General features: G+C 40.3%; 1 protein-coding gene across 2 annotated transcripts in view; it reads right to left on the reverse strand.

Annotated features, from left to right (window-relative positions):
* The window catches only part of CCNB3 (cyclin B3), a 49,269-nt gene that overhangs the window by 36,187 nt on the left and 504 nt on the right, over window positions 1-12,578 (reverse strand). For both annotated transcript variants that reach the window (XM_014827166.3, XM_044764015.2), the window contains exons 2-4: window positions 9,157-9,288; window positions 6,826-6,912; window positions 1,557-1,687 (exon numbers count right to left, since the gene is read on the reverse strand). In XM_014827166.3, the coding sequence (XP_014682652.1) occupies window positions 1,557-1,687; window positions 6,826-6,912; window positions 9,157-9,252 (314 nt within the window). In that variant the 5' untranslated portion in view covers window positions 9,253-9,288. The remainder of the gene's footprint in view (window positions 1-1,556; window positions 1,688-6,825; window positions 6,913-9,156; window positions 9,289-12,578) is intronic.

The raw sequence follows: 12,578 nt of genomic DNA on the forward strand, positions 1-12,578 counted from the left end.
AAAAACTTGTACACAGATGTTCATAGCAGCACTATTCACAATAACCAAAAGGTGGAAACCACCCAAATGTCTATCAACTGATGAATGGATAAACAAAGCATCATATATCCACACAACAGAATATTATTTGGCAATAAAAAGGAATGAAGTATTGATATCTACTTACAACATGGATGAACCTTGAAAACATTATGCTAAGTGAAGATACAAAAGACCACACATTGTATAATTCCATTTATATGAAATGTCCAGAATAGGCAAATCTAGAGAGACAGAAGGCATATTACTGGTTGCCTCGAGCTGAAGAGGATGAGGGAGTTGAGAGGTGATAGCTAAAGGTACAGGGTTTCTTTTGGGGTTGATGAAGATGTTCTAAAATTGATCGTAGCGATGGCTACATAACTCTGCAAATACACTAAAAGCCATTGAATTGTACACTTTAAATGGGTGAATTGTATCGTATGTGAATTATATCTCAATAAAGCTGTTACCGAAAAACTCACTTAGAATAATGTGTGATTATAGTGAGCTCTAAATAAATGTTAGCTACTAGTTCTAGTGCTATTATTAGGGTTCATTCCACTGAACCCTGAATGAAGGCAAGAATGTTTATGGCATTTTGTGAGGATTTCCCTGCTAAAGTCAAAATGATGAAAGAAATTCAAATGAAAATAATGCATGGAATTAAGGTTAAAATATACATGCAAATCCCAGGAATTCCATTTCAGCTAGAAATCAAGTAGGGTTAAATGCTAATCTTCTGTTTTGATTTCTTTCTGCTGGGTAATTAGCAAAATATCTTGTGGATCTGGCATGTAAATTTTCTGGAGTCCTCCAACTTTTTCCCCTTACCCTTTGGAACCCATGCTTAGCCCTGCTATAGCTACCTATCCAGTCTATTTTATTCTTCCATGAAGAAGTAATTCCCACTGGAATAAAGAGAGGATATATAAAGGTCTCACTCCACTTTCTAACTCTTCTTCCAACAAAAGTTTTCCTAGGGGTAAATCCTTTTTCCAATCCTAGATGAGAATACTCATATCTGCTTGCAGAACCTGTGAACAGTTTCCTGCAACAGCTGGAAAACACATGTCTTTGGCCTAGGGAGATAGTAATCCTCTCCAGTAACAAGGAACAAATCTCCCCTAAAGCTTCTAACGGAATAAGCAGATTGACAAGCTATCAACCAGCGCTGAGAATCCCCCAGAAAAGTTAAGTTGCCCCCACACTCTCAAGCACAGATAGCTCAAACAGAGACAATTACTACTAAAAGAAAGAAAAGATGAGCACAAGATCTTTTGGCAAATTCTTCAATGACAACACACACTATAGAAAAAGAGAGAGAGGGGAGGCCTGTAACACTTCAGCAACCACAGCTGGGCCCACCTCAGCAACCAGGGTTAATGTAGTAATCACCACTGTGGCTCACTAAACATGTTCTCAATGGAGACAAAAGGGAGTCAAAAGGATGTCATGCATCCTTTACCATCCAAAGGATGGTATCGTGCTCTCCTTTACCGTATAAAACAATGCCATCTGAGCCCCTTCTTACTCACCTTTTCACATTCATCTCATTGTTTTTGGCCAACCCAAGAGCAGGTGTATTCTTGTTTATCTTCTTGGAAACATCTTTAACAAACTCCTTATTGGCTTCCTTCTTGGGCTGGGTAGGTTGACTTTGAGAAGCCTGCAAAAAAAGGAGTGAGGGAGAAATAGGTGACTCTTACCGGAAAGTCCTGACTCACATCCCTACCCTGGACACCTCGTTTGGGTGTCCCCAGGAACGATAATCAAAACCTCTCACAACCAGTACGGCACTGGTGCCGACTATCACAGTAGAAGCTAATCGTACAGTAGTACTGGTACATACTAGCTAAAGAGCAGCCCTAAGTGTTTCCAAGGTACACAGGGTGTAGATCTGATCTCCATGTCAGGCATACTCGCTGGCAAAATCAAAAAAAGATGTTTTGTTAACATCACATTCCACTTTGACCCCATAAGATGGTCAGAGTGTTTTGAAAAAAGGGGCAATATAACTGGCTTTGTTATACTAGCTTTTCAGGGTAGACCTCTCACACAACACTACCTGTGATACGCGTACTACATCTCACTGAGGGGATATTTATTTAACATGGGGCCCTGGGGAGCCCCACCACAAATTCTAATTATGACGAATTCTACTAAATAGTAGGAGATCATGGGACTGTGAATAATGTCAGTACGAGTAAATTTAAAAGTTATGCCTTTAACATGAAACAAACTGAACCTAATTATATTCCAAATAAATACTATAATCGCACTAAAGGAAAAAAGAAAACAGAAAAAAACATAAGACAAGAAACAACTAATCCAAGTAAACACAGTATTAGACTTTATACCTTCAACGCACACATCCTCAGTCAGGATGGGTTTGTGGAGTGGTGGAGAATATTGAAAACAAATCTGGAACTCTAGTTCGTAAGTTTGTTTATTATGTTGGTATGGATGAAGTAATTTTGAAACTTTTTTAGATGTATTACAGTATTGAGTAAGTGTTGATGTTCTTCGGCACCAGGGTTCTCACCAAAGAAGGAACATACAAATATGGATTGGGGAATGCAAGAAAGAACACTGTGTATTGGAATGGGAGCTGTGAGAACTCATCATTTCTTAAATAGGTATATGTATATATACATCTGAGTATATAGGTCTGTGCGTATATCTGTGTATATAGATAAATGTACACATATGTTTACGTACATATATGTGTGTATGTATATGTGTATATACGTGCAGATATTGCCAAGTTGTTTGCTGAAAGGGCAGAAAAAGCAGACACTCCAGTAACAGCTAGCACTGAGATCTTGGTCTCTAATACCATTCCACGGCTGAGATAAAATCGGCACAAGATGAACCTAGAACATCCTGTTATGATAGAAAGAAAATGCTCAAAAAAATTATGAGAGTGTGTCACAAGTTCACAGTAGTCAGACTGAAGGTGACCATACTGGCCAAATCTGGGACAATTTGAGCACCAAAATAATTAACTACAATAATGAATAATAAACTAATGAAAAAATAGGAATTCACAAGTCCATACCAATAATAAATAAACAGGGAAGAAGGGAAGGCTCATGCTTGTGTTAGAACGCCAAGGGCAGACTGGTAAATGGGGAGCAAGTGCTAGAGTTGGAAAAATAACCATAAAGACTGGTTTAGGCAAAAATTACCAATGGCTGCTAAATCTAGGACATATTGATGAAGAGCAGGATATTTGCAGGCTCTTAAGAGTGTGTCCCACAGACTGCTATTAGTTGCAAGAAAAAAAATAAACAGTAATTACACAGTGAAGAAACCAAACAACATCTTGACTGGGTGATCAAAATTATAACATCATCAATGAGGGGCACAGGAACATCATGTATCTCCAGATGTGACACCCTAAGAAGGACAGAACATCACCTACACAGTATTCCAGCCAAGAACGTATAACATCAGTATAATATCCTATCTTTAAAAGGGGGATTTGGGGATCCTGGGCGTGGACATGGCACTGCTCGACAGGCCACGTTGAGGCGGCATCCCACATCCCACAACTAGAAGGACCTGCAACTAAGATATACAACTATGTACCAGGGGGGTTTGGGAAATAAAGCAGAAAAAAACAAAAAGAAGATTGGCAACAGTTGTTAGCCCAGGTGCCAATCCTTAAAAAAATAAAAGGCGGGGGGGGGGGGATTTGGGTGGGACTGTATTATTCAAAAGTGTTAATGTCATAAAAAGCAAAGAAAGGCTATGGAAATGTTCCAGATTAAAAGAAGCCAGAGACATGACAAGCAAATGACCATAGACTGGATCCTTTATGGGAGGGGAAAAAATGTGCATAACATTGACCTTATAAAATCAACTGAAAAAACTGGAATATGGATGATTACATAAAAATATTGTATCGATGTAAATTTATACAGTTGTTAACTGTACTGTGGTTATATAAGACAATTTCTCTGAAGAAATAAACTCTGAAGTACTAAGGGTAAAGGACCAGGACATATGTAAGCAAATGGCATAAAATGTTAACAGTAGGTGAAATCTAGGTAAAGGGTACATGTGTGTTCTTTGTACTATTTTTTTATTTTTGCAACGTTTTGTAAATTTGAAATTATTTCCAAATGAAATATAAAAAACAAATTACGGCCTTGTATCATCAGATCATAATAAGCAACTACAATCCAATAGGGAATTATTTCTTAGGCTCTCAAGTCGTCCACCTCTGCTCTTCAGAGAGTTTGCTACAGTTTCCATTTTAACTTCACCCAAAGTTTTACAACTCCCTATATGTGCAATTGAGACTCAGAATTGGAAAAGAAGTAGGTTCTTGGCAGGAGAGAGGTGAAGACCCTAACCCCCAGGGTGAAACTCTCTATTTGCCGTATGTCAAGGTTCAAAGCACTGTTTTCAGATCTAAGCTCAGGGGGACCTTTATCTGTCCTTTCCCATAATTCTTTCACCAAGAAATAAGAAAATAGAGATGAAAGTCCTATTGACACAAAAATCATTTAGGTAAACATGAATATAGACCTTATCTCCTTGTCTACTGGCTTAGGACCAGCTCTTACATATCAAAAGTCCCTCCCATGCTAGAATGATAAAGGAGAGGGAAAGAAAAACACTCAGAGAAGATTAACTAATTAAAACAGATCAACTGTTTTGGCAGGCCAGGACCTCACTGTGGTGAATGTTGAGGAGAAGACAGATAGGCTGACATGGAGGCCTAGTAATACTGACAGGAAGAAGCAAATCATCATACAGGGAATTCCCAAAATTCAGACAGAAAAGAGCCCTCTACTCTCAAACAGATGAGCTCAGACATCTGCAGAAATGTCCAACCCTAGGAATGGCTTAGATACATTGTAATGATGGAACTGTCTCTGGAAAGCACCGAAGACCATTCAAGGCGACCAAAGTGAACCTTCAGAACTTGAATGCAAAAGGGAAGTGAGCTTTCTGAGATTCTGGAAAGTTAGAGACAGATACTGCTCAAGGATACCTTGCTTTCCCCATTCCCACCCTGGATGAGGATGTGACCCAACAGAAGTTGAATTCAATTAAAATACCAGGAGGGTCCTGGATATCTGCATGTATTTCCTATTGGTTTATTTGTGTTTGTTCTTTATAAAGGGTGATATAAACTTCATTTAAAAAAGGACTGAAACATAGCAAGAAAGTTTCTCATATGCTCTGAGACCTTGCTTTGCACAGTGTCACCACACTCCCATCAGGGACTTTGGGGGCCAAGGGAAGCTACAGTAAGATGGGTGGCATCCACTCCTGATTTATGTGACTACCTTATGTCAGCCAAGTTTCTAGATCTATGGCTAAATAAGTCAGGAAATGAATCAAATTTTATAGGTCTGTGTGGGAGGGGTCTCTTTCAACCAATCTACGGTAAATCTGACATTATGTGGAAAGCTGTAACCTAGTCATACATGTTGTAATCTGCGTGGGGAAGAGACTGTGTTAGCACAAAGGTGGTCGCATAGCATCAGAAGACCTGAGATCCAAAGGAGAGAACTTTGTCAATGCTTATCCAATCCTGTCCAAGGGGGTAAAATATTATCTAGTAGATGCAAGTATTCTGGTAGCCACAGAAGGACACTACTATGGAGGGCAAGAATAGTTCACCAGGGTTCTCTGTATCCTAGATGAAGCAGACTTCAAAACCAACATTGGGTAAGTCCTCATCTATAAAGTGGAGATAATTATAGTATCTACTTTATAGGATTATAGGAGGAGTAAGTGAATTGATATAGGAAAAAGTGTTTAGAATAGAGCCTGGCACATGGTAAGCACTCAGTAGACATCATTTATTATTATTTTCTAAGACCAAAGATTACCTTTGGCCTGATTCTACACTATATTCAATTAATATCATTCTAACTATTAATTCTGATTTTTGCTTATACCTTAATAATACCAGAAAGGGGATAACTTGGAAGTGAACTCAAGAATTCTGATCAAGGGGCTGGCCCCATGGCCGAGTGGTTAAGTTCGCGCATTCCGCTTCAGCGGCCCAGGGTTCGGATGCTGGGTGCGGACATGGCACCGCTCATTAGGCCACGTTGAGGTGGCGTCCCACATGCCACAACTAGAAGGACCCACAACTAGAATATACAACTATGTACTGGGGGAATTTGGGGAGAAAAAAAGCAGGAAAAAAGAAAAAAAAGAAGAAGATTGGCAACAGTTGTTAGCTCAGGTGCCAATCTTTAAAAAAAAAAAAGAATTATGATCAAAATTGAGCTTCTAGATCCCCATAATTGAGGACTAGATCGTGAAGCTGAAGTCCTCAATGGTTCTGAACATCAGGGGGCACTATGGCTGGGATGCTGCTAAAACTTAAGGCCTGGGGGAGACGGATGTTGGCTGAGGTCAGTCCTACACAATAGAAAAACTTCCCTGCCCCAAATGCCCATAGTGCTTAAACTGATAAACACTGCCCTAGACTACAATGAATCTATCAAAGTACTTACCTCCAAGGCCTAGGCAGCCCGCTGAGCCACCTCTGGACTTTATCTAAATGCAAGATCCCATAGTCTTCATATTTATCTACAATTTCATATCTGATAATCACTCTGCTGCTTCTAGAAAACTCTACCAATTAATCCAGATGGTATGTGCCAGCAAAAAAGCCCCTGCAGTTTCTGAAATTGGGTCATTGATTCCAAATAAAGTCAGCCGTCAACATTCCAGAGGGTCAGGGTCTGGTAAACTGGAAAGGCCCCTTAAGGAAGAGGTTGTCTAAACCTTATGCAACATCATGGCAGAGGATTGGACTAGCATACTCACGTTGGTGAGATCTTCAAAAGCTGATCTCTTTTTGAATGGTCCCTGAGGTGAAGATGGAGATATCTTTGCTTGGTAATTCTCCCCTCTCTAAAAAAGGAAAAGAGGTAAATGAGCATATCCAATTGTGAACAGCCTTTTCAGGGACTTCAGGTCATCTTTGGGGTTCAGGGGGAAACTCCAGAATCTCCAAGCATATACTGGGGGATGCATATAATAAACCCCAATAAACTACAACAAAAGGAAATTTCAGCACTCACTGCTGCTTAGAGAGTCCCTGAAGAAGAATCATTGATGTTGGGGACAAGTCTATGAGGAGACAAGATGACCTCCAGTGTAACTCTCAGAATGAGTTAAACAGCTTGGTGAAGCTAATTTTCCCTCTTACTCCTCCCATATTTATGGTTATCCTATCCACGATTAACCATCAGCACCACCCCCTGCCACTCCTGGTCATCCCTTTAATATGGATGCTGGCATGTAAATTAACTTAATCATTTAACAAATATTTAAGTGTCTCTTATGTTAAGTAGTTGATTTAAGACATTCCCAGTAAGGACAATAACACACACTCCTAGATACTAGTCCAAGATCAGCTCTTCACTAGCTGTTGACTTTGGATAAGTCACTTAAACTCTGAGCCACAATTTTCTTATCAGTAAAATTGGAATGATAACCTACCTTATTTGAGGACCAAATAAGAGAATACAAGCAAAAAAATGTCTGTATAAACTGTAAATGGACAGAAATAGTATTTTAAAAGTATATAGTCCAATAGGATTTTAAATTTCACAGGGAAAAATTTTAAGAAAGGAATTTGTTAATTCATAGTAATCCATAATTGTTAGTGTATACAAGGGAGGGATGGGGGAAGGGAGGAAGGGTGAATATTTTGGAGCAAAGGGGGTTTGCTTTCTAGGTATTGTATATCTGTACATGCCTGATCCCACTCCCAAACAAGTAAGACCATCTCTACGGGGTTAAGTGTTCAGGTCAATCACATTGCAGGGTTCTTCTACTCCCTAACAGTTCTTTATTTGGTAAAACTTTCCTTAGTATCAGATTTCCTTTATGAAATGAGAACAAACTCTGCCCTACCTATATCAGAGAGTTGCTATGTGAAGCAGAACTTCAGGGTCAGATCATTTATTTGCTCTGTTCTCCATCTATACCATGAAGAGTTAGTACACGACACAGTAAGTGATCAGAAATTTAGAGACTTGGATTCCTAATACAATAGACCAATCCAGAAGAGTAGAGCAATCCTGAAAGAGCTGAGAAAAATTACTTCTGTTCTCTAAATGATTAAGCTAAGAAATAAGTAAACTACTAGTCTTTTATCTAGTTCATGATAAATAATCCTAGTGGAAATAATTAGCAAAAGATATTATTTTCTTACAAATTAGCTAAGAAATAAACTATCGGTTTGTTATCCAATTCCTACTTAATATTACTGGTAGAAACAATCAGCCCCAAATAAAATTCACAGGTGAAACTGAATTCAATAAAATTTAGATTTGCAAAATGTGCCCCAAGAAAGTTGGATTTGGAAAAATAATGCCACCAAAGAAAACTTACAATGGCAGAACTCTAATCAGAAAATTTGATATGGACAAATATCTGATCAACGTATCAAATCTTTCTTGCCAAATTTACATAGAAAAAAAACATTTGGCCCATCCATGAAAATTATTTTAGCAAAATGAAAATGATTAGAAAATGTTTATCTGTGCTAAGAGAAAGCCAATCAAGGAAATTAAATGGACCTAATGATGTTTGTTCCATGAAATACTCTCTTAACGACAATTCATCAGTGTTAGTAAAATTCTGATTAAAATATGTATGATGATGAACATAGAACATCCCTGGGTCGGAATGACAATGTCTGACTATCCACAAGGTCAAAACAGCAGAGTCAAAATGTACCCATTCTTCAAATTTAATAGCTGTAAAAAGCATGAAATTACGTTTGTTGACCTAATCTTCATACTCTCCCCAGGATGTATCAAGCACCCTCCTGGCAAGGTTCTTTGAGCATCTCAGAGAAAGTAAGAGTAGAGACATGATCCTTAATGAAATCTAAGTGTTGTTTGCTTTTGAAGGTTGGAGAGGGTGGCCTTCATTTCAGCCACGCATTTATGGGGAAGAAGAGTTCACACTTTCTCTCCAAGTTCTAATTTTCTGGTCTTCTCCAACTACAAGAGCTGCCACTCCTTCCCATTTTCTCAGATTAAACCACACATATTCTGAAAGATGTAGGGGTGAGTATAGGGACTAAGCAAACACATGAGGAGGCTACTCAGGACACTGTTGGAAGAGACAGCTTGCTCTAACCTTTTCAGGTCGGCCATGACCACTGGGCACAATTTTGCTGGACTGAGATTTCTTAGTCTCAGGTTCAGAGCTTCGGGGTGGTAGTGACAGTGGCATCTCTTACAGATTCAGCAGCGTCTATCCAATGCACGGCTACAATGAAAAAGCAACTCTTTAAAACACCATTCACCAGAAACATCACAGAATTCTCTGGAAATTCTTCAGAAAACCCAGTCTCTCTATAGCATCCCTAGGAGGAAACAGACTTTGAGTTAGGCACATCTGGGTTCAAACCTGGGTCCTACCAGACTTAACCTGGGGCAAGTGGCTTAAAGTCCTTGGGCTTCAGTTATCTCATCTGTAAACGAGGGATAAGTATACCTAACTCTTAAAGGGCACTGCTCAAATTAAATGAGATACTCTATGTAAAAGCCCAATACAGTGCCTGCCATCCTCTGTGGGCAGTGGGACTTTGGCCTAGTCCCTAGTTTAGGCCTAGGAACACTGAGGACAAATTACATGAAAGTTTTACATTGAAAACAATCAAGAACATGACAGATAACACAGTATGAAGGCTAGCTGGTAGGGTTAATGTTCTTTAAAAGGCATGGGGTCCTGGCCATGGCAATTATAATGATGCTACAGAGAAGATAAAAGGATGCATTGCACACACACATGTACGCATGATATGCCAGAGAGTATTTGAAGGCTGCGTTCAGTCAGAAGAAACTGTAATCCAGTTCCAGACACCTGCTAGAGAAAAAAAAATTAAAAAGATGAGATAGCAGAAAGAACTAATTTATTGAAAACATTTGACATAAAAATTTAACAGTTATTACAGCCCTTGGGAGAGTCCTATCTTCACCCCATCTCAGTGTGGGACCTCATTTTATATTCCTTAAGGTTCTTTTAGTTTGTGATTCCTCAATAGTTAGGATACACTTAATGTGTCTTACAAGCAAATACATTATTAGGAGGATATTTGGATACACCAGAGACCCTGCCCACTTACATACAACTGCCCTTCCAGCTACACCCACATTCAATCCCCAAATTAACTAAATTTGACAAAACACACGCTTCCCTAAGAGAGATCCTAAAGGCAATGCAACAAACTTACCACCATGTACCAGATACTTCAGGCAATGGAGATACAAACACAAATAAATCACGGATCTTATCCTAGAAGTATTCACACGCACAGCTCTAACAGTAACAGAAAAACGTGACAAATGATTTAATAAAGGTAGATACAAAGTACTATAGAAACATAATAGAAAGTGAGCAATCTTGTGGGAGACAGGGAGTGGAGGAAGACTTCACAGAGGATGTTCTATTTGATTTGATCTGGACTCAAACGACAAACAAGTTCCCAAGTAGACTCGGGAGTTTTCCAGGCAAAGAAAACCTGAGCCCAGGCAGAGGCTTGAACATGTAAAGCACGGCAGGTTCAGGGATGTCCCAGTTGTCTGGAATGTGGAGTATAAAGAATGTGTTGGGGAGGAGTTAGAAGGGGGCTGAAGGCTAGGCTGGGACCACGCTGGTAGGTAAGAAAAAGAAGCAGAGAAGACTGCACCTTCAGGGGAAGGTTTAAGAAAGGAGAAAGGCTGATTTGGGTTTTCCTTTGGATGGAGAAGTATTAAACATTTTGTCGGTGAGGAAAGGTCAGCACAAGTACATGCCTCCACATTTATTACCTCAGTTGATCTTCACAATAAAACAGAGGGTAAGCAGGGCAGGTACAATTCTTTCCATTTCATAGTCCCAGATGAGTTAAGTGACTTACTACCCAGGACAAACTATTAAGCAACATAGATCGCCCAGTTCTTCCCAGGGCTCTTTCTATAATACCACAAAGTCTCTCTCATCACACTCAAAAACATTTCAAAAAAGTCCACGGTCCACAGAGAAAGGCCATAGTGTGGTTGTGTGAGGAGGTAGAATGAGCACAGGCTTTTTAAAGAAGCAACTGGGCTTCTAAACCAGCCAACTTAGCATCTCTGAACCTCTTTTGCAAAAGAGATATACCAGCACTTACTTGCAGAGGTATCATGTGGCTCAAATTTAAATTCGTATGTGCGAAGCCTAACACACGGTAGGCACTCAGAATAAATGGTGTGTCTTACTCTCCTCCTCTTCCCCCAAATCCAAACCTATTTTCCCTCTCACCCCTCAAAACTCAGCCAAGCAGCAACAAAGCTAAATTGGATGCACCCACCCTTAACTGCACTGTATGAAAACCACTTACTCCACTATTATTATTCACACCCCATGCGATTTTTTTAATGGATGACCAACGACTCACGTTCTGAAACCTTTATCTTTCAAGGAAAAAGAAAAAATCAGGCTGGAGTCAACAGGCTAGAAAACTGTCAGCTGATAACATCACAGGTTAACTAAAACCTCAGAGAAAATAAGGTTATTCAGATGATGGTCAATACCACCTTCATTATCCTGAACACTAATCACTTGCTTTGGGGGACACACACTGCTTTAAGTAACTGATTTCCCTGCCACTAGGAGAGGGCTGGAGCTGGGGTCTGAGATGGTCCCTGGGCTCTTCGCACCCCAACCGCTCTCTATGTGGCCCCCTCCTAGCCCACATTTGGTGGATTGACACCACCAAAAACACACTTTCATAAAAGGACACTCTGCAGAGCACTCCCAACTTCTACCACCGACAGAACCCTGAGCCTCACTTGGACAAGAAAATTAGAATCCTTTCCACTTTCCATGTCCCCTACATACATACTGATAAGTGTCGGAGACCCCATTGTGCCTCCCAGGGATGGTGCTGAAACCCACACAGGGGCAAGTTGGCTTGTTTAGAAGCCCAACTGCTCAGACTCCAAAACTGTCGAGACAGTCTACAGGGAAGAGTGGCGACTTCATTTTATAGATAAAGGCTGGTTACAGACACCAAGACACTGGGGAGAGAGAGCAGCACGGTGTGAGTCAAAGCAGCGCTGGGCTTGTAAAGATGCCTGAAGTCGAGTTCTGACCCTGCCCCCAGCTGTCTGGGTGTCACTGAGCAAGTCCCTGTTCCCTCTCTAGGCCTCATCTCCCCACCTAATAAAATGAGGTAATGGGACCAGAGCCTCTTCACTACTCAAACCATGGTCAATGGACCAGCAATATTATCACCACCTGGGAGCTTGTTAGCGCTTTAGCCCTACTAAATCACAAAGTGAAAATTAACAATATCCCCAGGTGACTTGTATGCACTTTAAAGTTTAAGAAGCACTGTTCTAGGATCCCTTAGACCTCTGACATTCTAGGTGGATCATAGCTGAGAGCAGTGGGAAAGCCCGAGGTGAGGGCATTGGAGGCGGGGATAGAAGAGAGCCAGTGGAGATAATGGGGATAACAGGGGAGAGGGGACACGTGTTTTCATCCTCCTTCGTATCATATCCTTCAACCTGTAGTTCACAAGACATCCCTCA

Source organism: Equus asinus, chromosome X (genome assembly GCF_041296235.1).
Source record: "Equus asinus isolate D_3611 breed Donkey chromosome X, EquAss-T2T_v2, whole genome shotgun sequence".
In the NCBI taxonomy this organism is placed as follows: Eukaryota; Metazoa; Chordata; class Mammalia; order Perissodactyla; family Equidae; genus Equus; species Equus asinus.